General features: G+C 37.0%; 2 protein-coding genes across 2 annotated transcripts in view; both read right to left on the bottom strand.

The window, feature by feature from the left end:
• LOC113052704 (dihydropyrimidinase-related protein 2-like) overlaps positions 1–6,972 on the bottom strand; it is a 28,365-nt gene extending 21,393 nt beyond the window's left edge. Inside the window, exon 1 of the mRNA XM_026217115.1 lies at positions 6,643–6,972. Coding sequence (XP_026072900.1) covers positions 6,643–6,684 — 42 coding nt within the window. The 5' untranslated portion in view covers positions 6,685–6,972. The remainder of the gene's footprint in view (positions 1–6,642) is intronic.
• Positions 6,973–11,793: 4,821 nt separating this feature from the next.
• Positions 11,794–20,040, bottom strand: LOC113052703 (BCL2/adenovirus E1B 19 kDa protein-interacting protein 3-like). The gene is made up of 6 exons (XM_026217114.1): positions 19,928–20,040; positions 17,619–17,871; positions 16,187–16,268; positions 15,933–16,039; positions 15,246–15,401; positions 11,794–14,247 (listed from the first exon to the last, which is right to left on the bottom strand). Exons 1-6 carry the CDS (start codon positions 19,980–19,982, stop codon positions 14,199–14,201), a joined length of 702 nt encoding a protein of 233 aa, XP_026072899.1. The 5' UTR covers positions 19,983–20,040; the 3' UTR covers positions 11,794–14,198.
• Between the last annotated feature and the right edge of the window lie 5,602 nt (positions 20,041–25,642).

Raw genomic sequence — 25,642 nt, 5'->3', positions numbered from 1 at the left:
AGCCCTCATGCGTCCCTCCTGTTCAGACACGCAGTGCACAGAACAGCACAGAAACATGGTGCACATTCAGTTTCACCTTACTGCAGTAAAAAAGTATCTGATGTCATTACACTGTCGTGATAGCAGAGTCTGTCTCAGTTTGTTCTGTTTCTTCATGTTATTTCAGACAGACGTGATGATGATCAGATCAGATCTCTGCTGTCAGAATCCTTGTGCAAACAAAAATCTTAATGGATTATTACAATTAATGGGAAAAAAAAAATAATGTTTGGAAATGAAAACTGATATTTACTACTGACACACTACAGCAAAAAAATTAAATAACTGACTTTTTTTGTTGCTGAAAATACTAGTGGCCTAAGACTTTTACACACTACTGTATATATATATATATATATATATATATATATGTGAAAATTTAGACTAAAATCTCATGAACACACATTAAAAAGATCCCCCAGGCAACTGAATAAAGTTTTAACCAATCATTAGCTAACATAATCTGTATCAATTTAAACCCCTAAAGGAATACATTCTGTATGGTTTAGAGAAAGAATGACTTAAACATCCAAACAGAAATCAGGCCCCATTCATCTCTGAAACAAAGCCTCTCTGTTCATTGCTTTACTATGAAACACACTGCAGCTCCAGACCGCATTCATCATCATCATCATCATCATCATCACAGCCGATGCTCACTCATGCTGTCAGCTGAAAATAGCTCTCAAACATCCAAACAATCTTAACTGTCTTAGTCATAGTGAAGGACTGTGGCTCTCGAGCTCAAGCGATCATGTGGGTTATTTGTGATGTTTAGACTGAGCTTGAGATCAATGTCAGAGGTCTAGATGAACTCTTTTTATTCATCCGTGATGGACACGTGCGCTGCATTATTGTTGGTTGTTTCATTACTAATGCTGAGTCCAGACAAGCGCTGGCATATTCTGAAGACTCATTACAACAGACCTTTACATCTGCAGTACGTATCCAGATCAGATGGTGGATCAACACCTAGAAAGGACCTCTACTGCCCTGAAAGACAGTGGAGACCAGGACAACTAGAGCCCCAGATACAGACCCCCTGTAAAGACCTCGTCTCAGAGGACCACCAGGACAAGACCACAGGAAACAGATGATTCTTCTGCACAATCTGACTTTGCTGAAGCCTGGAGTTGAACTACTGGTTTCGTCTGGTCAGAGGAGAACTGGCCCCCCAACTGAGCCTGGTTTCTCCCAAGGTTTTTTTCTCCATTCTGTCACCGATGGAGTTTTGGAGTTATCATGCTCAGAATTCGTGCTCTGCATTTAACCCATCCAAAGTGCACACACACACACAGCAGTGAACACACACTGTGAACACACACTCGGAGCAGTGGGCACCAATTTATGCTGTGATGCCCAGAGAGCAGCTGGGGTTAGATAGCACATCAGTCGTGGTATTGCTGGCCCAAGACTCAAACCCACAACCTTAGGGTTAGAAGTCAAAATCTCGAACCACTAGGCCACAAACTTCCCCAAAATAAAAAAAGCTGCCCACTGCTCCAAGTGTGAGTTTACTGTGTGTGTGTGTGTGTTCCCTACTCACGTCACTGCTGTGTGTATGCACTTGGATGGGTTAAATGCAGAGCACCAATTCCGAGTATGGGTCACCATACTTGGCAGATGTCATGACTTTCACTTCCTTCACTTTCATATGGCTTGGAAAAGAATCAGATCATGCAATTATCATGACAGGATAACATATCCTTAATGCCTTCAACTATAACTCAAAATATTTCTATTCATCTCAAATAAAAAATTAAAAGAAAAAAATAAAAGAAATCCCAGGTCTGCTCAAGAAAATCAAAAAGGAAAGTAACGTAAGTTTGTTGTTTGAGCTGGTAATTTGCCAGCCTGATGTTTTGAATCCACAGAGGAACACAAACTTGCCGATGTTCACATTCATGGTGTTTGAGGACAAAAAACAACCAGAAAACTAAATATTCTGACACCCATCTGGCAGAACAGTCCCACCACAACCATTGATTTAGACAGTTTCAAAATCTCAAATGATAAATGCTTTGTATGGAAGAGTAAATGTCAGTGCTTTAACAAAAAGTAAGAGCTTCATACAGTATTTGAATATATAAATCCTCTGGTTGCTGGCACCACTACTCTCCCTGTATTATTCAAACTGCAAAACAGTTTAAATATCTTTCCATAGTAATCAACAGTATGTTGTAGAGCTGAACTTGTAGTGAACCTGGAATATTCCTTTAATCCATTGTAAAGCCTGTGTAGGTGTTTAATGAGTCATTACGCAACAGCAAAAAGTCCCTCCTCTAGATCAAGCCATCAAGTCAAAGCTTTTTTTATGGTTAAATGTATCTCCAACAGCTAAGAACACCTAGTGTGGCTCTGTTTAGATTAAAGAGACAAATGCTGCATTTAATAATTGACTTTTTCCTCAGCTGCACATGTAGTGTGTACTTCAAGGAGCGTGAGGGCAGCTAATAAGAGACCATCCATACCAGAACAAATCCCTGTGACCTACTTACAGCAAATGCTTTTATCCTAAAGACATACACACCAACTCAAGCTATACTCCAATTGATTGTTATAATGGCCCTTGGACAGAATGCACTCCCAACTTGCATGCACAAGAAAAATCACCTTTCCAAAAGTCATGTTGCCTTGAAAACTAAGATATCTGTGCTCCAGTAAATGGGTCAAACACGCTTAAATTCTTGAAAGTAAAATCACGTCTAGCAGTAGTGAAAGTGTTTCTGTGCCTGACCAGGGTTTGTATCTCAAATCTTCACATGAACAGCATAAATGCATGAATGCATATATAATATTAATTTGAAGATGCATGTAAGAATGCTGCCCAAACACAAAAAATAAAAAATGCATGCGCATTGATCATTTATTTTGCGGGTCTTAGTCTGCAATGCTTTGTTTACATTACTGCGGTTTTCAAAAAAATAAAATAAAATCAGCTTTACATGCATGCAAGGACAAAAAACACAGTGTGACACAAACCACTTACAGTATGCGCTTCAGATGCACAAAATGATGCTCTTGAAGCAACACGGAGCCACAGCATGCAATGCTTTGTAGTAAAAAGTCATAGTCCTTTCTACTCCCATGTTTTGGTAGCCAGTAACATGATTTAGAAACAACAATAAATGCTGAATGCTGGTTTGAATGCAGAATGGAGAATGACTGACAGCCGCAACGGAAAAAAGCATTTACGTGAACTTTAATGTAATGTAATGCATAACGATTATACAATTTTTGTAATTATTTGTAAAATTTACCAGCAATATTTGAATGAAAATGGTTTCTACATCAATTGTTTTTCAGTATAACAGTAGGACTAGTTCTCAGAGGTCTGAGTTTGGTGTATGCAGACTTACAACATCTCATTTTAAGAAAAAATACTTTAAGAAAATCATTTATTTGCAGTGCATGAGAGGAGCCAAAACACAAATGAATAATAACTGAGAACTGAGCTGCATCTATCATAATGGGTGACACACATCTCATTGTGATCACTAATCACACAGGGGTCAAAGGAATGAACGGCTGCATTTTTGTCAAAATAATGAGAGCATGAGAGAATAACATAAAACTATCAAACCTCTCAGACATTCGATACGCTGCAGATGATGAAGTCAGGCGAAGCAGGACATGGTCTGGGCTGCTGGAATGTGATTGCAGCAGAAAACATGGATAGTAAGTGGGCCATGAGGGTGTATGTGTGTGTTTCAGAGAAAGGATCGAGTGCTCAGGCCATGTTTGTCACGAGTGATGGCGATGTGACAGTGTCAGACAATGCTAAAACCAAAGAGACAGACTTACTAATACACAGCATGGCATCAACATTTAACTTATGTGCTCTCTTAACCCTATTTTATCATATCTGATACACAAACTTCTAAGGGCTCTAAATGACCAAAACTTGCTGAAAAACCTCTTGTAAACAAACATGACTTCTGTTGTCTGCTTGATAGTTTCTAAAAATGCCTGTCCATCCCCTTGCCTAAGCATCTATCAATTATCTAAGCATTTATCAAATATCATCTTATAAAGACATTAAATGGTATGTATAGATTGACAACAGATATTTATAAAATGTTATGATTTGCTGCTACACTGTTCTCAGAATATTATCTTACTTTTTGTTCATATAGATATCTGCATCTGCACCAAATTGCATATCAACCTCAGTTAATAAAATATAAATGTTATTTCCTCCTCGAGTATGAATTCCATATTCTTGCTATATCAAAAATAAAATATAAAACTTATTTTATTTATTTTTTAATTAAATGTGATATATGTGATTTTTTAATCTAATATTCTATATATAAAGTTATACATCAGTGCACATTATTATAAAGAAGAAAAATGATGAAAAACATCTTTTAATTGTCTGTTTTTCATATTTTCCAACATGTTTTTCTTATTGAATGCCTTCCTTCACTCACAAGATATCACGCCATGGAAGTCAAGCAGGTTGCAAATGCCATTTCATGTTAACTTCATCCATCTGTAAAAATAACTCTTCTAATATTTAACATGCTTTTTCCCATAGGCGTTTCTTTATAAGGACCCAAACGAAATTTTAAGAATCTTCATGCAGCTCTTTTCCATACAATCTCATTTCCACATATTTTAACTGGCGCCTCATTTGCGCAACTAAATTTAGGTTTTTGTTCATTTTGGTGCTTAACAGACAATGTCACAAAGAAATATCATTCTATACAAAACATTCAAACACTCGCCTGTGTTCCACAGCATAAAGGTTTACAATAAGGACATAACGTGAACTATACCTTTAAGTCTTTGAGTGTGCAGCACAGTATCAGTGTTTGCCACCCACTGGCAGTCTTATCACCGTCCCTTAAGATGGCTGAAGCTTAGCTGACATCCAAGAGCTACAGGCAAAATCTAACGGCAAAGGCAGAGTTTTCATCTTTCTCCCTCCTGTCCCAGATCTGACGGTTCCTACAAGCCTCCGCTAACTGATCAGCATTGCCTCTAAAACAATCCCATTGAATATCGATGCAGTGCATGCTGTCTTTGGACTATAAAGGTCATTGGTGGACTGAAGACATATTACAGTCATGTATCACCACATAACATGACATACACTTTACATTCACTGACCTACTTTCCAAAAGAGGCTTTTTCATTCATTTCCTCTGGAGACGGTTCTCTGCATTTAGCATGGCTATCAAACCAGCTCTGGCTCACAGTGGGGGTGGGTGCCGAGGCCATTGTAATGGCAGATAAACTGAAGCTGCTTTTTACATGAATGAAATACACTTTTGAAGGAGAATGTTGTCGATGCATGCACAACCATCATTCATTGGAGATGTATCTAGTAAAATAAATTTCTGCTACTAAATCTGAAACAGGTTCTGTTGGAATAGCGAATAATGTTTGGTTTGATTTGATCCCATTTGATATGGCTATGATATATTCCAAAGGATGCATGCATGCTTTCCACAAGCTAGTTTTTCAATAAAAAATTTTCAGTGCATGCAAAACCACAATTTACAATGATTTCCAAAGAACTTCAATAATGTAATGCTTCATATTCATTGGAGATAAGCTACATATCTTGTCTTTATTTGAGGCTATGCATATGGTATATATATTCCTAGGATCTTAAGATAATACATGCATACTTAAAAGCTTGTTATTAATTAAATAAAATGAAATAAAAAATACCTACTTATGATGGTGAATATTTCAGTGCATGTTAAACCACATTCACAAGGATTTCCAAAGAAATGAAATGATGCATTACTTTATATTCGAGTAATATATCGTGCAAAAAATTACTTTTTTATTTAAGGCATCCTTTACATTATGGTATATTCCTAAAATCATGCATGCATGTTTAACAGCTTTCCATTAAATTGTTTTTAAATGAATTGAAACGTACTTATAGTGAATGTTTCCAGTGCATGCAAAACAAAGAATTCCAAGGAACTGCAAAGAGGCATTGCTTCATATTCACTGGAGATAAAATAAGAACGGCTAGAAGTTATATTTATTTCATTTAAAGCTATGCATTACGGTATAATCTTAAGATTTTAAAATAATGCATGCATGTTTAACAGCTCGCCATACAGTTGTTTTTAAATGAAAGAAAATGCACTGCACTGAAAATGCAATTCACATCATAGGTACATGCAAACCACCAGTCATGAAGATGCTCCATTCATTTAGAACATAACAAGCAGCAGTCTAAGACACATTTTAACAACAAAAATAGAATTACAGTCGAAATGTGGGCAGGTTATGGCTATGACCTGGAATAATGCATTATATACTTTTTAATTGATACCTGTATTACAAGCATGCTCCATAGCTTTTCACAAGATAACAAATGAAGTGACCCACAAAGGAACACATTTGAAAGTGGGACTGAGCACATATCCACAGAGACAGAGGTGACAGTAATCCAACATCTGATGGAATGGTGTTGACATAACTGGACCACTACAAAACCAAACTGAATGTAACTTGATCATTTTAGCATTGAAATGCCATCATATGAATCTCTGGATGATCTGTCATTTCATCTCCTCATTTTCTTTTAATCGCCCGAGTTTTCAGCCCATCTTCATGCAGATTTGTACTCACAGTGATGCGAGGGATGTTCTTCTTGCCCTGGTATCCGGACATCTCTGCGCTGACGGCTGGAGATCGTAATGGTTCCCGATGCGCGTTTGGAGAAGCGACGCCCCGCGGCTCAATGACACCCGCCTCCGTCGGCACGAAACAAACCGGACGCGATGGAGGAAGGTTTCCAGACAACCCTGAAGAGATTCTAAAGGTGGATGATGAAATTCGCCCTGGGTTTCAGGTGACGGGCTCCTCTCTCTCGCGGCGCAGCGGCAAGACGCTCCAGACAGACACTGATGGAGATTTACACGACCAAAGCCACCGTGCATGCGCAACACCCCACCCTGATCTACACACACACACACACACACACGCACACACACACACACACACGACTGTTGATAGTATTCTTTAGGTCTGTCTTTGGAATAGGTTAATATGCAATTTGTATAACAACGTACACATATTTTTGCTGTTAAAATAATTCATTTTAATTAAATCTGAAATAAAGTAGAATAAAATGTGACAAGTTCTAATATTGCTGCTTTATTCATTATGGTTAGACCAGATATATTTTATTATTTCATTCAGTTCAAATCTCAACATTTCTGCAAACTTAGAAATGACTCCTGGCCTGGATTATCCTTAATAATAATAATAATAATAATAATAATAATAATAATAATAATAATAATAATAATAATACTAATAATAATAATAATAAAAGTTATTTATTACTTTATTGATCTATCGTTAATATTTTTTTCTCTCTCTTAAATAAAATGACAGCTTTTAGGAAATATTTTATGTTGATTTATTATTTTTCATTATGATTAGGTAAGCAGCTAGTCTTCTTTCTTTTTCTTTCTTTCTTTCTTTCTTTCTTTTATTTATTTATTAAGACTGATGTTTCCAGAAAACCTTAATGAAACAATATAACAATATAATATATTAATTAAGGACAATTCATGCAATTTATTTATATTACTGATGAAGATTATATAATTTATTGTGCCTTTATTACAATTTACTTATGACTTAAGCGTCAGTGTAAATATATTTTGGAATCTCAACTCACATTTTAGTGTCGCTAAAATATGCCAGGCCTTGTCAAAGAAGAGGCACTTTTAAAAATGCAAAAGCATTTCTCTTTTAAGAGATTTTCATACTTAAACATTACATGAGAAACTATAATATAATGGGAATATGCTGACAAATTATTAATTAGCATTAGATTTATTTTATAGTCTTGTGCACACACATGTAAATCTAGAAACAACCTCTCCACTTCAACATATGCAACCTCAGAACATCTGCCAGCAGCCAATGAGGTGAATGGAAGCCGACAGACTCCTCCCACTGAGTTTCTATGGTTGCAGTGGGTTACTGGGTAGGCTGGTCCTCTACGCCTGTCTCCCATAAATGAAGAACACAATGGAATCCCATTCTTGTGAGATAATTTGGTATTTCATGGTCCGGTTTTCTGTGCATGGCTAATCGTTCTTTATTAATGTGACCAATTTGCTGCACAAAGGAAAAATTAGTGTACAGACTATTTGGAAGCATTTCACATTGTTGAATGGCATAACAAAGACAATGTGATTGTGAAAAGAAGCAACCAATGAGCTGCTTTGGAAGCTGAACCCAGCTCCAGCATGCAACTACACAAACTAAACTACAGCATGTTTTACACTAAGAATAAACACTCATTTGCTCTTCCTAGAGTTGCTAAGATCTAAAATCATTGTGCTCATCCGTGGCTCTTGATGGATGGTTGTTTTACTGCCACTTCAGGGTTTCATTTTTAACACCAGTTTGGCTTTTGAGCCATTAGGAGGCAGTAATGTGCAAATTATCACTGACCAGGCCTATAATATCCCTGCACTGTTTACTATCTACACTTTCTATATAGTTTCAGTATGCAACTCTAGTTTCAATTCCAGTTAATAAATAATATAGGAATATTTGATTCCAAAAATCTTTGTAAATATTTACCTTTTTCCCATTTATTTGTTATATGATTAGAATTTCTAGGAATACTTTAGACTAGAAATACAAAACAAATTATTTTTTACAAAATTATTATTTTGTGGTGAGGTCACGTGACAATAGGCCATTTCACTTGAAACAGTAAACCCTGAGTAGAAATATGTATAAGTAGGAACAAATATGACGTTTTGTAGCATAAATAGTGCAAGTAGTGTGTTCACACTGAAAAAAAATAAAAAATAAAAATAATAATTATATATATATATTATGCAGTGTTCTAAAATTACCAATCAGACAACAAAGGAGTATTTTGTTAAAGAATATCCATATTAAACAAAGTTTGAATAAAATAAACTCAAAACGCTCTCGTAGTGGATCAAATTCAACTGCAATTTAACTGGCAATTTAAACACACTCAGAAACAACATAAAAATCCCTTCATCATGTATTTACTTTTAATGCAAACAAAACACTAGACATGATATACACAAGTTTTGCGAATCAGTTCAAATTCTACAAAGACCAGCTTAAAATGCTTTGGCAAAAGAAAGCTAACAGCTCTGTGTCCGCCTATAAATGAGATTTAAACAGAAGTCAACACGAAGAAGAGTTCACTGTAATTACTAAAAAAAGTCTTCCACAGATCAACAGATACAGGTTTACGCTATGATCTAAATGTCGCTAAATCTATTTTGTGAAAACAGTTATACACAGTGGGTTACTTATGAGAACCAAAGCTGGTTTGTATTTCAAAACACCATCCAAATAAAAGTTCAGCATGTAGTAATTAAGGCAAGCGAAGGAAACACAAGGGAAGAGGTTTTTCTTTTGGCAGTGGCATAAAAGAATCATACTAATAAGACAAATGTAAAATAAAAAATAAGACTGAAAACAGTTTCACATTCTTTGAACAGAGAGAAATCTGCTTGAAGTATCCATGGTTCCATTATGAAATTAAATATGAACATCACAAATCATCTTCAAACACTGATCCGTTTGAGTGAGCTTTTAAAGGGACAGTGCACCCAAAATTAGATTTGAGGTTTACTGGCAAGCTCATGCACAACTTCACTATATTTCAATCTGAATATCTTCTGAAGTCATACAATCCTTTATGTGAGGAACAAGTCGGAATCCAATTTTAAATATACATATTTTTAACACTTCTATAATTTTATTATAATAGTAATCAGCTTTGTGAAGACTGAAGAAGAAAGATACTCAAGCAGGTCTGAACATCACAAGCATCAGATATCTCATTTTTGGGTGCGCTTTCCCTTTAAACAAAACATCATTCTGCTTTTATCTGTCACTGAAGCATTTGTTAGTTTTCTATATTTTAAGTTTGCACATAACAGAATAAAAGCGTATCCTGCTCCATGCGGTTTTCATGCATCAGGACAGGAGAGACCGCCATCAGAGCACAGGTCACATGCTTGCCTGCCTGTGGAGACATTTGACCAAATAAAAAACATAAAACCCCACATTCACAGTGTTCAACAATCACATGCATTCACACATCCGCAGCCTTTATGTGAGTTTTTCCATCAAACACACGCATGTGCACCTTGAGAACTCGCATTATGGTTGTACATTATGGATACGTATTAATTGAAGATTCATGGAAATGCTAGAATGGTTTTGCCATAGATTAATTAAGAATGACATGATACATAATTGGGAATGAGAGGGACAAACAACAACATCACATCCATCGTCAGGTTGAGTGAATTTGTTAGGTCACAGCGCCCCTAGTGTTGGAAAAAGGAAAAGTCTTTAAAGGCCCAGAATAGATTTTCAATCTTTTCATCTCTATAGCATTTGACAGGAACTGCAACCCAATTAACTACTAGGGCAGTGTAGAAATTAAATCCACCTTATTTTGCAAAGTGTAAGTAAGCCATTTTTTAAAGTGTGTGAGATTCATCAGCTGCTATACGACAATAAATAGAAGAAATAACCAAGTTCGGCAAACAGTAAAACTATGGCCACGTTTCCTCTAACGTTTACAATAAGAATTAATTTAGTGACTTTCTTGAGGCTTGAACTATGACTTGAGCCAATGTTGACAAATTTAGTAGAGGAGCAGTAAAAATAAATTCTGTTCAAATCGATTAAATTGGCGGAAAGGCATGCAGCTTGAAGAATTGTTTACCGTAGTCACCAAACTGGTCTTGCATATGCATAGCAAGTTTCATTCCAATTCGTCAAAGAATCACAAAGATACAGCCCATATTTTCCGTTTGAAGTAACATTTGTTGATCTGTTACATGCGAATGGGTTGCATTACAAAGCAAAGTGTACTCCAAAACTATGAACATTAAGATGCTGAGAGATGGAAAACTGAGTTTGGCGGGATCAGGATCACTGAACCAAAGAGGGAAAATTATTATTTTTAAACTAAAGACACTTTTGGTCATTTAGATTTATGTATTTGGCAGATGCTTTTATGGTGTACATTTTATTAGTTCATGCATTCCCTGGGAATCGAACCCATGACCTTGACTTTATTAGCACAATGTTTTAACTGTAGAAACCCTGGGACAACATACGGGAAAAGTCACAGTTTAAGAAAAAATGGGAGCATTTAGATATAATTTCTCTATAATTTTAAGGGTATTTAGGTTAGGATTTGGACTGTCAACAACTGTTGGTTTACTAAAGCAATCTCAATTTTAAGACAAACAGCAGGGTTTTTAACGTTTTTTATATATTTTATTTTTTTGCTGAAACTGCAGGGGCTTTGTGAATTGATTAAATACTAAAAATTAACAAAACAAAATGTCAAATTTATGTTAAAATAATAATAATAAATAAAAGATGAAATATTTTGTTTTCCCTTTATTTCCTGTGAACATTTATAAACATTGAAGTACTGTAAACATGCAAATATGCTGTTAAATTATTGAAATATTAATTTAAAATCAAATATTTAGGCCAAAGGGTTTAACTGACAAAAAAAGTTTGTGAATCATTGCCATAAATCTCCAAACTAATTGTACCGCAGTTTTAATCTACATTTGTTCGGTTCTACGTGCATATTAATGCAAAAAAATGTAAGTGATAAACATAATAGAGTAGTCAAACTAAGATAATAGTTTTCATATAACATCCTAACTTGTCACATGGAAAAAGCAAACACATGAGGAACGTTCAACAATGGAATGACAACAAAGGAAATGGTGAATGTCAGGTTGTATTTTAATATCAGTTCACTTTTCCTCCAATACCAGCGAAATACAAGAAACTACATGTTCATTGCTTCATCACTCCAGTCGCTACTGGAATTCAAACGAAACACACGGTGGAGCTGTCAATCACAAGGGCCCCGCCCTCCAGTATCCACACTCATGATTAAAGCAAAAATTGAATTTTAAAACAACAAAAAGAGATATAACAGAGAAGAAAAACATCATAATGTGCGTAAAACATCTCATTTGGTGATCCTACCTGACACAGACCAGGCAGGCCTAGTTTAACTTTTCTGACATGAGCTACATCTATTCCATTCACAGTTCTCATTCTGCCCCACACAGGGGAACACTTCATCTCCGTCACGTCCTGATGGGAATTCACTGAACACACACATGCAATGGGGCTCAGAACAGGTGCAAGTAAAAGTCGAGGCACGGTTGAAGTGACAATTAATTGGCCTCTTGTATTTCCACTCCCCCTCTGAGAGAGAAAGAAAGCATGAAAACAGGAAAAAAAAAAAGCAAAGTGTGGCACAATTACACAGACGGCCTTAATGCAAAGAGTGACCTGTTAACCGGTTTGGGTAGCTGTTAGTTTTTTTGTATGAAACGCTTGTATGAAGCGTTACTCTATACTGTGCGGGTGAATTGTCCAGGTTTTTCTTTTACCCAAAAATCAAAGGTAAAATAATAATAATAAATAAAATTACATATATTTTCTTAAAATACTTTAGTTTTGTAAACTAGTTTTCAAACTAGTTTTAAAATAGTTTTGCATGTTTTCTTCTAAACAAATGTATTTTACAATTTGAAAATTACTGATTTAATTTGATTTATTTTAATCAAAAGCTGTATAAATTCAAGGGCAGTGAACCAACTTAACCATGATGTATAAATATGTTTAAATATAAATAATTTTTTTAAATCATGGTAATGAAAAAATGTGCTTAATTGTTTTGAAAATAATGCCTCAGATGTCTTGATGGTTTTAAACCTGGCTTAAGTCTTTATAAATGAAAATATAATCACTCAGATGGGATGAAACATGACCTGGACATGTTCGTGACAAATTTAATCTGTAAATCAGTGAGTGTAAACCTGTTAAAGCCATTTTATCTGTAAAACTACACCACAGTGCATATAAATATGTAGACGGAGTGTGGATATTTTAGACAAAAGTACGCACAACAGCGTATAATACACAACTATCCCAACACTATACCTAACATCCACAGGCTGTTCACAGTAAAACCAAAGGCCTTTGTAAGGTGTTGTCAAAACTGAGTGACTGAGAGGATCATTAATGAGTCTATGTGAGGAGCAAGCGACTCATGTTGGGTTGGCGGTGGAAACCCTTTGGCACTAAGATACACAGTCAAAAACTGCTGCAAGCAGGATATGCATCAAGGCAAGCCAGAGCATGTGAGTTTGTGTGCGCTAACCTTCACTAGTAATACACAAACTAACCCGACCAGTTTGGCTCTTAAACAGATGTACGTCCATGCTGATGTCTTTAGCTTAAGGTCTTACAATTAAAAAAAAAACATGTATTGTTAATGTAAATTTGTGATTTACTTATACATTTTAATACTACTATAAAGCAGCTATAAATTGATGCTTCAGTTTTGTGCCTGTCGTATTGCATCTTTACAGAAGAGCAAACAAAAAAGGGCCTAAAACAGAACCGAGAGGAACCTCTCAAGGTTTACATTCTACGCAATATATCGTAACAGTCAAACGCAATGCATCTTATGTAAAGAATGACTTGGTCTGTCTTTAAACAGTCCTCGTTCTCTTCTGACTAACATGCATTTTTGATGCTGTCTCTCACTAAGGGACGTGAATGAATTCAATTGCGCAGCATAGTGAGCAAAATCATCTCTCTAGAATATCTTCTCTAGAATAAAATATCAAAATCCCTCATTTGTGAACAAACTTAATTTCTTATTAAGAGTTAATATGTTCCCAAGATTCCCGGCAATATCCAGACTCTCTATTAGTTGCATATGAAGTGCGTCATGCAAAAAATAAAAGGGTAATATGGCTGTGATTGTACTGGGGCTCGATCTCATGTAATAGCATGTCATGAAAAATAAATGTTAGTGAATTATTCACTACATGTTCAAATAAAAACATCTATAACATGTTAGTAAGCCACAGCGTTAGAGGGCAAGAAATTGCAACACAGCCAAAGATCAACAAGCATAATGTCTCCCAGCAGAGGGTGTGATGGGAAATCAGGACTGTGGGCTCAAAGACACAATAAAGAGAAAGACAGAGATGGGAAGAGAATTAGAGAAAGAGGGAGAGAGAGGGATCATCACATGATTGGCCACTGCTGTGCCAGCGTTGCTCATGATGGGGCGTCCAGGCACTGGGGTCTGTTCAGGTTTAAAATGAGCTGGTGGAGGGTGTAGTCAACCTCTTCCCGATGTAGACCCTAAAAAAAGGAAATACATTGTATAGATTTAGTTAGGCCTGTATATGTACATGACCTCAATAATCTTTGGTGACGCAATGTATTGCCTATTATATTTGCTTAAAAATTTATGTCCCCATGTTTTGTACATTCCACTTGCACCTGTGTCTTTTGCAGCTTCTCGTACATGGCATGGTGTAGTCGCGAGGACCTTTAAATTTAAATTTAAATCATGCTTCAAAAAAAGTTTAATCTGCAGATTTAGTCTTGTTTAGGGATCTGTGCTTCTGTGCATACAGACATCTGACTTCTTAAGTAGTGAGTGTGTCTTATTTACAGTGAAAAGAAGGTCCAGGAAAAATCCGTAGAGGGAAAAATCTCCAAACAAAGTAGTTGTGCATTTTTTCTTTTTTTCTACTCGTTACTTTGCACTTTGTGTAAAAAAAAAAGTAAAAAAAGTTTATTTACTATTTATTAAGGTATCTAATATTTGGATACTTAATTTCCACAATCTAAATATTCAAAAAAAAATTAAAGTTTGTTGTCATTTGGAAGTGTGAAGGCCTTCTTGCATTTTATGCTGCAATCAAAACTTGTTATTGTGACAGGCCTAGATGTAGTATATTTACTAATATTCCTGTATCTTATATATATATATATATATATATATATATATATATATACATTTAGGGCCAACTCTAAATGCTGGATCAATTTACTATATAATTTGGTGAAACATGTCTTTTTTTTTTCAGATTATTGATGTCCAAAATAACTGGCTTTGCAGCAGATTTTCTCAAAAAATTATATTCACATTTTACAGTGTTTTTGCAGTGAAAACCCACCAGTGAAAAAGTAATGTCAATATCCGTAAGAACACAATTATTTACAAATAATTTTGTCCAATTTAACTCAACATGCAGTAGGCATTAAAATATTAATTACACAACAAAAAAAAGAAATACAGTAGCCTCTAGATTAGATAGTGTGTGTTTATGTGTGTGTGTGTTGACACTCACCCCAGTCCCAGAGCCAGGATGTGGGTGAGCAGCAGCGAGGGCATGAACACTTTGAGGAACTCGGCAGAGAACACACCACCTTTCTTCATAGCACCTGTCTTTCTCATGCTCAGAGACACTGACCCAGAACGCTTTGGGTGGCGGAAGTGGAATTCCCTGCAAACAGTCAAAGAGGATCTCACTGACCTTCATATCAAAAAACTGTTCTGTTGTGAGTTTGGTACTTCACTGAGGGTTTAAAATAAAGTAAAATAAAATGCAAGTATTTTTCTGATGAAATAAAACAGACTTTGAAAAAAATTATAATATATTTTTTAAATAAATAAAATTTGTAATAAAATGTAAAAAAAAAAAAGTAATACAGTTTAATAAATAATATTACAAATAAATATTTGAATACAAATAAAAATGAATTAAATAAATATATATATATATATATATATATATATATATATATATATATATATATATATATACAGTATATTATAAAATAAGATGCATTAAATATTTTTAAATAAATATATATTTTTAATAAAAATAATAAAATAAAATTAAATAATTATATTTCAGTTTCAAAGAGAACCGGATATTTTATGAATTAGGTATGTTGGATTTGTTTAGGAATTAATACATTTATCATGTGGAAGCATACTTACTAAATGGTTTTATTTTGGTATAGGTTCTTACTTTGGGGGGATGTTCTCTGGTCGACTGGACCAGTCTGCCACCCAACTCTCCCCTTTATTCATGAGGATATCATCCTCTTTGTCCTTCTCCAGACTATCATCTTCTGACTGAAGGAGATTAAAACCACCCCGGCATGTTTGATAAAGGGCACTTTTTAAAGTGTGTTTATTAAATAACAGTACCATCAATGATAGATATTAGTTCAATAATGACAGTAGATTATTGCAGATTCATATACTTTGTGCTGCTCTTACCTGACTGTCTCTCTCGCTGGGCATCTCCACATCAAACATGATCTGCCCCTCATCCTGGTCAGGACTGTGTGGTCGTGGTGGGCTGTAAACACATCAGGGAAATGTAAAATACAGATTACATTAAACAAGAGAACAACAGAAGCCTGAATCATGTAAAGAGTGAATTAAACTTTATTGAGAGAGAGAGAGAATAGAAGTGCTAAATCAAAGGACTCCTCTGGGACTAAACGTCATGCTGAATACACCAGTGTTGCCCACAGACAGCCTCCTCTCTCTGGATCAAGTGAATTTGAATCTATGAATTTACTATCATATTCAGTATTCTAGGTAATAAGGAACGTACATAATGAACTGAGCATATGTGCACCACAAAAGTGTCATGAAAATGGTTAAAATACATAAAAATTCAGCGCTTTTATTTTTAAATATGAAACTTTTTGGTGCATTACACACTGGTTAGTGTTAAACAAGTAAGTGGATGTCAAGGACAAAATGAAAAAAAAATGGATAACAGATTATTTTAATACTACACATAAATTGCCATTACTATCTGTCTGATGTCACTAAAATATCTTGATGGCAGAGTTGTTATTTTTTACTAAAAATAAAACGACTACAAACTGTTTTTTGGTCATTTGAAACAAAGCTGAAATAAAACAAATTCTTAACATTAAATTAAAAACTTTAAATTAAATTTAAATGAAAATGATAAATGTTGCATTGGCAGCTAAATTAAATAAGTTTATGCTTATGTACTAAAATTACTAAAAGTAAAGCGAAGTAAAAAATAAAACTAAATAGAAACTAGACAAAATAGAATTAGAAAAAAAATACATTTATTTTAAATGACAAAAGCATATGATAAAATTACTAAGATTAAAAACTGAAAATATTAAAATAAAAGATATGAGTTAATAAATACTTTAATAATATATTAATAATACTAAAATAACACTGAAATATGGGGCAGTGAACCATTGTATCACTGAGATACAGTTTTTATTAACAGTTTAAATTAGAATGTATTTTAATATTTTCCATTTTAATTTTTGGGAAATGTTTAGTCATTTTGTTGTGTTTTTGTAATTTTTGTTAAGTTTTTGTTCCCTTTTTCTTTCTATGTCTATATAGTTTTATACATTTTGTTTCAGTTTTGGATATTTTAGTGTACAACGCTGAACAACAAAAAAATTTAATCAGAAATGTTGCCTGGGAATCTAGCTTAAATAAATTTTTTTAAATATATATATTTTTATTTCAAGTAACAAAAATGTTTTAACTTATCTATAATCACCCTGTTTTGGGGAGTGGCCCATTCTTTTTTAGCCAATCAGAAACACTCTCCTCCTGTCAATCATTTTGAGTGTTCTGGTTTGGAGGGCGGAGTTTCTGAGAATAAAAGAAAGTTTAGCGGCATGTGTAAGTCTCGTACCTGTGACAGGATGAGCTGCTGGGGCTGGACTCGTGCTGGGCGTCCAGTAGGATTTTCTCCATGTCTCCATTATGGATAGAGGAGGAGGAAGGCACGTGCTCCAGTCCTCCTGTTAGAACCTCCTCTTCCTCCTGCACGGCCTCCAGGGCTTGTGAAGCCTGGGACTCGCCTTGGTTCCCGTTCCCCAGCAGCGAGGGCAAGCTGGGGGTCTGCTGCTGAGTGTTTCCATTAATCTCCAGCTCTACCCAGGACCCTGAAAACACCCCAAAAGTGTTTAGCATCGGCTCTTGCTTCACAAGACTAATGCATCAATGGTTTCAAGGGGCCTGTCTTTATTTATTCATTTTTAATCCAATGAAATCCACTATAAATGAGTTTTTTAAGGGAGCTGGGTGTGCGTTTTCAATTCTTTCTTAAGGCAGACTCACTCAGGAGATTGTGGATACAGACTACAGAGCACCCGAATGTTAAGTAAAGGACATCCAAAAAACACACTCTTTGCTTAAAAGGGAATATGAGACTGACTTGTGAGAAAAAAACATCCACTGTTGACTGTCGTCATTGCAATATCAAGGGAAGTAAACAACAACAGTTGTCATAATCAAGCAGCACTAATAAGCCAGCGTCCTGCTTAAATCAGCACATCTTATTATGGCAAAATCCTTCAGCAGCCCACAACACTGAACTTCTGTATTTGCCCACAGATACGGGCAAACTGCCATTGCAGAATGCATTCCAGCAGCTCTTCATCTGTGAGCATTTGTTGTCATGCTGCATCACAACAACACAAAATGGAGAAGACTTCGGACTTGCATTGAACCCAGACAAATCTGGCAACTAGATTAACCACATAGTAACCACTCAGAACACCCTAGCAGCTTCACAGCAACACCTTGACAATGTGTAGACAAGTTATGCATAGGCAAGTACCACTCACATGCTGAAACAAAACGTAAAAATTTAGATTTATTTGGTTTGAAAGCTTGTTTCTGCCACTGAATAAATAATAATAATTGTGACTTCTGCAAGGGGTCCCCAAACTTTAGAGCCCCACTATACCTTTTTTTTTTATTTTTTTTTATCCTTTGGTAGAAACAGGCTTCAGTAGTTTTGGCATCTAGGCCACACCCTGGCCAAAAAGTGGTGAACGACTACATTAGTGTGGTAAAATATTCAACACGCCAGCTCTAGTAACACACTGATCCTGGAGCAGCTCTGAAGGAATTCACCATGGGACGGAGGGAGGGATTATGTAATCTCTGGCACATCAAACCTCTCCCATCCCCCTGCAATGTCTGTAACCCAGATCTGTCTGTGCACCAGACGCCCATAAACCTACTATTGACCCCCATTAAACACTAGCTAATAAACAGGATGACTTATTTTAATGAGTTTGCACATTCTGAAAGACAAACTGTATGCTAAAACCCATAGAGCTGCCTATCTAGACAGCATTTTTTGGTCATAGGATACACTAGGTTTTAAAGATACAATTGCCTATTAAACAGATTAATTAACAGATTAATTTGCATCTTCCGTAATGGGTGGAATTCCCAAGTGCCTCAGAATATTCATGAATGATTGCTTATTGAGAATTGATTATGGTGAAAAATGTCTCTATATGACAAGATATTTATATCAAGAAGAAAAATAAGATGGCTTGACTTTTGAATAATGTGCATTGGTGAATTTTGCACAACAAGAACATGAGCATGTATTAGGAAAGCATAAAAGCATTTTTATATCACTTGACTTGTTTGGACATGCTTTTGGGGGCTTCTTGACAAAATTGAGACTGATTTAGAGAGCCGTTATAAATTACATTATAGACCTTAAATTACTTTATAACATCGATGTACAACTAGTGGCACAACCCAGCCGATTTAAATCGCAATATTCAGCTTCTTTATTTTTTTGACACGCCCCCCGCCTCCATTTTTCTCAGATCCCTCTTCGACTTGTTTTGATATAATCGAAACCCCGCCTCCACGGCGCTCGAACTTAATCTATAACTAACAATTGGCTTACGTTCCGTCAATCATTCTGGGTTGCCGAGCAACTCCACCCCGACTCCCGCTCTCCTTCACTCTCATTCGCTCCATAGGTACGACGCCCTCTTACGCTCCGCCCTTTCGCCTCTCCTCTACGAGCGATAAGGAAATTCCAGCCATTAAGCTCAGTAAGACAATAGATGTTGCATAACAGCGTTTGGCAGCTCCAGAGAAAACTACAACCCACACAAGGAAGTTTTAAAGCGACGTTAGGATCCCTCCTGAGTTTTCCCTGAAGAAATACAGACGGAGTTTTACCGTTGAGTCCCGGTTCTTCATTGTTGTTTAGCTGCGCAGCGGCTGTGTCGGACATGATGCCTCTTTAGTCCGTCAACACTGCACGCCCCCGGCCCCGCCCCCGCTCGCTCCTCGTGCACGCGCACATGGATCTGCGACCACTGAGCGCAGGCGCGACGTCATCACATTCAGAACATTAATTTTAATAATGCCTACTAAAGAAATGAAAGTTGCTTTACAGAAATGCACAAAAAAGTTCTCGTATGTGTTCACAATATACACAGGAAGAAGTAGGCTATAAACAGGTGGATGTCAAATTATAATGTCGTGAAAAAGTTAATTTAAGTAATTCAACAAAAATTGTGGAACTTTTGTATTAAATAAATTCAATGCACAAAGACTGGAGTAGTTTAAGTATTTGGTTATATTATTGTGATGATTTTGGCTCACATTTAACAAAAACTCACCAATCTCATCAAATAATTATTTATTAATTCATAAGACCAAAAAAAAAAAAAGTATTTAGTGAATTGTTGGCCTTCTGGAAAGTACTACTGAGGTGGTATGGAAGCCCAGGTTTCTTGACAGTGACCTTCAGCTCATCTGCATTTTTTGGTCTTGCTTCTCATTTTCCTCTTGACAATAGCGCATATATTCTCTCTGGGGTTCAGCTCTGGTGAGTTTGCTGACCAGTCAAGCACACCAACACCATAGTCATTTCACCAACTTTTGGTGCTTTTGGCAGTGTGGGCAGGTGCTAAATCCTGCTGGAAAATGAAATCAGCATCTTCAAAAAGCTGGTCAGCAGAAGGAAGCATGAAGTGCTCCAAAATTTCTTGATAAACGGGTGCAGTGACTTTGGTTTTCAAAAAAACAAAAAAACAATGGACCAACACTGGCAGATGACATTGCACCCCAAATCACAGACTGTGGAAACTTAACACTCGACTTCAAGTAACTTGGGCTATTAGCTTCTCTATTCTTCTTCTAGACTGTAAGACCACATACAATTCTGCTCTCAAAACTGCCCGGTCCAATTTCTACTCACAACTCATCCACTCAAATTCTTCTAACCCCCGCACATTATTCTCCACATTTGCAAAACTGACCAAACCCAAGGACAATATAACCTCCACATTCACTATAGACAAATGCAATAACTTTCTGTCATCCTACCATACCAAAATCCATACAATACACTGTTCACTAGCATCCACTTCCTCCGCTTCTCCTCCTTCTGAATATCAACTCCCTCCGCTCACACACCACAGCTTTTCCTCCTTCTCTCCACTGTCTCCCTCTGACACCTCCAAACTCCTTTCGACCATGAAATTCTCAAACTGCCAGCTTGACCCGATCCCTTCTCCTCTCTTCAAAAGCTGTCAAGAAACCCTTATTCCTCTCATCACCATCATCATCAACACTTCCCTTACGTCTGGATCTGTTCCATCCCCGCTAAAACTTGCATCCATCACACCCCTCCTGAAAAAACCTGGCCTCAACCCTGACAATCTGGATAACTTCAGACCCATCTCCAATATTCCGTTACTTTCAAAAATCCTGGAACGCGCCGTAAACACACAACTCCATCAATATCTCCACTCCTCTCAACTCTTCGAAACATTTCAATCCGGATTCCGTCCACACCACAGCACAGAAACAGCCCTTCTTAAAGTCACAAATGATCTCCTCATTGCTGCCGACTTTGGTTTCATATCCATCCTCCTTCTCCTCGACCTCTCCGCTGCATTTGACACTATTGACCATACTGTCCTTCTCCATCGTCTTCAATCTATTGGCATCTCTGGTACAGCACTTCGCTGGCTCACATCTTACCTCTCTGATCGTCACCATTTTGTCTCTGTTAATAACTGCAACTCCCACACCTCCCCTGTCACCCATGGCGTCCCCCAAGGTTCCGTTCTCGGCCCCCTCCTCTTCACCATCTACATGCTTCCCCTCGGTCAGATCATCCGCAACCATGGACTCCATTTTCACTGCTACGCAGATGATACCCAAATCTACTTTTCCACCAAATCCATCTCCCCGGCTATTCTCTCCACCATCACCGATTGCATTTCTGACATTAAAGCCTGGATGGACAATAATTTTCTTAAACTCAACAGCAGTAAAACAGAACTCCTTATCACGGGCCCAAAATCTCTCCTCTCCTCTATTCAGAACTTTACTCTCCTTATCGACGGACATATTGTCACCCCCTCCCTCTCTGTCCGAAACCTTGGCATCATAATGGACCCCACCCTCTCATACCGAACACACATCAACCATATCACTAAACTATCCTTTTTCCACCTCCGCAATATTGCCCGCTTTCGCCCCTCCCTTACCTTGGCAACAGCTGAAATTCTCATTCATGCATTCATAACTTCAAGACTTGACTATTGCAATAGCCTTCTATACGGACTTCCTACCAATCAACTACAAAAACTGCAATACATCCAAAACTCAGCTGCCCGCCTCCTAACCCACACCCGGTCAAGAGAACACATCACCCCCGTTCTCCGTCAGCTCCATTGGCTACCTGTTCACTATCGCATTCAATATAAGCTCCTTCTCCTCACCTATAAGTCCCTCCATAACCTGGCCCCACTCTACCTCACTGAGCTCCTGGAACAGCACCAACCCACCCGCCACCTCCTTTCAGCTGGCACAAACCGCCTTGCTCCGATCGTCCGCACTAACCGACGGACTTTGGGGGATCGAGCCTTCGCTATCACTGCCCCCACCCTCTGGAACTCACTCCCTACATCCATCAGAAACTCGGACTCACTGCCAAACTTCAAATCAGTACTCAAAACCCACCTGTTCAAACTAGCTTTTCCCTAAACCCTTGTTGTTTTGTTTTGTTTTGTTTTGTTTGTTTTCCCCATGTGAAGCGTCTTTGAGTGTCCAAAAAAGCGCTATACAAGTTTGATGTATTATTATTATTATTATTAAGACCTTGGTTTCTAAATTAAATACAAAACTTGCTCTCATAAGGCTGCTGTTCTTTCGGTTGGGACCGCGAACATAACCAGGTGAGCAGATCACTCTCTCACTATTTGATTGCTATAGTCTTTATCCACTCATCATCATCCACCAAGGCTTTTATTAGGCTATTATTCATTCATATATTACATTATTCTGCAACATTATGTATTTGTAATTAAATTATTGTTTGTATTAATAATGCTGATTTTTGGAGAAAAACTGAAATGGCATTCTATATAAATATATACATTTTCTAAACCCCATATCTTGAATTTTGTGGTCATTCACATGCATTCATAAATGCATTTGAATACACTGAATAATGCAGTGAAAGAACGCACTCAAAATGCACATGCGCACTAGTATGACTTCATGTAACTTTACATTAGCCTAGATGTGTGCAATTTTTAGGCACGATTTGTTTAGTTTTTGAATATATTGTTAAAGGGCACATCATTAAAACAAAAAAATACAAGTTCATATCACACCTAAACACGCTTGGAAAACGTAATTAGAACTAGCTACTAAATTAGTTAAAAATGCCTTTCCATATACAGCTATGATTTGCGAACCCCAAACTGACTCAAATGATTCGCGAACCCGCTACGAACTCCCGAACTGATTCAAATGATTCGCGATCTGAAGTTCCCATCCAAATCAAATGACACTGCCAGCGCTACCATTGGCTTAGTTCTCTAATTTCATAACATTTACTGAAATTAAGGTACGTAAAGTATGTTGTTAACAAATAAAATATGAATATTTCCATTGCGAACTTCTTTCCACGTCGAAACATCCACGAACATAACCAGGTGAGCAGATCACTCTCTCACTATTTGATTGCTCTAGTCTTTATTCACTCATCATCATCATCATCATCATCATCATCATCCACCAATCAGAACACACAAGAACTCTTTGACCACAGCTGCTGTGCTTCAAAAGCTCTTGCAGCAGCTCAACACTGGTTTTCTCTGAGGTGGTCGGATTACATCAGATTGTGGTTAATCTTGTGGATCATGACTTATATCTACTCTTCCTCTCCCCAGTGGTGGACGAAGTACACAAATCAAGTACTTGAGTAAAAGTACAGATACGTATGATAAAATATTACTCCAGTAAAAGTAAAAGTACTCCTTTTTCAATTTTACTCAAGTGAAAGTACAAAAGTACTCAATTTTTTATGTACTTAAGTAAAAAAGTACTGAAAGATAGATGTTTGCAATTTTATATAGGCTAATTTAATTTTATATTAGCACTTTTTTTTAATAATCCTACTGCTCAAAATACCTGGGATTTTTTCCAAAATAACCACTATATGGAGTGAAGATATATTTTTGTTGTTGATATGGACTACGCTGACGAGAGTAATGTTCACTGTGAAGCTTACACTGTGATATACCTGAGAGAAAACAGAGATGACCATCTGATTTTCACCAGTAAGAAAAAAGTATTTTAAAGTTTGTTGTTTTACAGAACATCACAGTTATATATGACATGATAATAAGGCCTGAAGATTTTAAGGAAAATATAATTATATTTTCATAATGATTTTTTCCTTCTCAAACCTTGTCTGGGGTGTAAAAACACCCCTGGCCAAACTGGGTGCATCTCTTCCCCTCTTTGATAATTACTGAAGTAACCATGTTCTGAACATCACATCCTTTCCGATGTAATCTATCTATCTATCTATCTATCTATCTATCTATCTATCTATATATATATATATATATATATATATATATATATATATATATATATATATATATATATATATATACATATAGGTGGTTGAATAAAAATATTTGGACATTATTTATAAAATCACCTCAAGTTAGCACCAGCAAGCTTGTTAGCTAGACAGTTAGCATCAGCTAACAATATTTAGGCTACTTATTTTCAGAGCGGTTATGAACAACGTCCTTAATAACAATGGATGAAAAGTTTAGAGCTTTACTGATGATTAAGTCTAGAGTGTGTCCACCTTTGTGTGTGGGTCCATGCACATGCTGAATCGACAGGTAAAAAAAAGCCTCAAGTCCAAATATTCATTTATCACCAATTAACCGTTTGACAAACTTGCTTCGATGTCCAGATCTGAATTAAAAAAAATCTCAAACATGCTCCAATTTCCCGATCAGAATCAACTGAGTCGCGAACATGCTCCGAAGTGGCGCTCTGAATCAACCGAGTCGCGAACAGGCTCCGAAGTGCCGATCTGAATCAACCGAGTCGCGAACAGGCTCCGAAGTGCCGATCTGAATCAACCGAGTCGGGAACATGCTCCGAAGTGCCGATCTGAATCAACCGAGTCGCGAACAGGCTCCGAAGTGCCGATCTGAATCAACCGAGTCGCGAACAGGCTCCGAAGTGCCGATCTAAATCAACCGAGTCGCGAACATTCTCCGAAGTGCCGATCTGAATCAACCGAGTCGCGGACATGCTCCGAAGTGCCGATCTGAATCAACCGAGTCGCGAACAGGCTCCGAAGTGCCGATCTAAATCAACCGAGTCGCGAACAGTCTCCGAAGTGCCGATCTGAATCAACCGAGTCGCGAACAGGCTCCGAAGTGCCGATCTGAATCAACCGAGTCGCGAACAGGCTCCGAAGTGCCGATCTGAATCAACCGAGTCGCAAACAGTCTCCGAAGCGCCGATTTGAATCAACCGAGTCGCGAACAGGCTCCGAAGCGCCGATCTGAATCAACCGAACAGTCTCCGAAGTGCCGATCTGAATCAACCGAA

Source organism: Carassius auratus, chromosome 33 (genome assembly GCF_003368295.1).
Source record: "Carassius auratus strain Wakin chromosome 33, ASM336829v1, whole genome shotgun sequence".
In the NCBI taxonomy this organism is placed as follows: domain Eukaryota; kingdom Metazoa; phylum Chordata; class Actinopteri; order Cypriniformes; family Cyprinidae; genus Carassius; species Carassius auratus.
Note: the sequence above shows the minus strand (reverse complement) of the source record. Positions and strands in the feature narration are given on the sequence as shown.

Coding starts and splice junctions, on each gene's coding strand:
- LOC113052703 (XM_026217114.1), bottom strand. CDS start 19,982: ATGTCCGACACAGCCGCTGCGCAGCTAAACAACAATGAAGAACCGGGA. Junction 17,872..19,927: donor TGAAGAACCGGGACTCAACG/GTAAAACTCCGT, acceptor GGGTGTTTTCAG/GGTCCTGGGTAGAGCTGGAG. Junction 14,248..15,245: donor ATCCTGGCTCTGGGACTGGG/GTGAGTGTCAAC, acceptor TCCTTTTTTTAG/GGTCTACATCGGGAAGAGGT.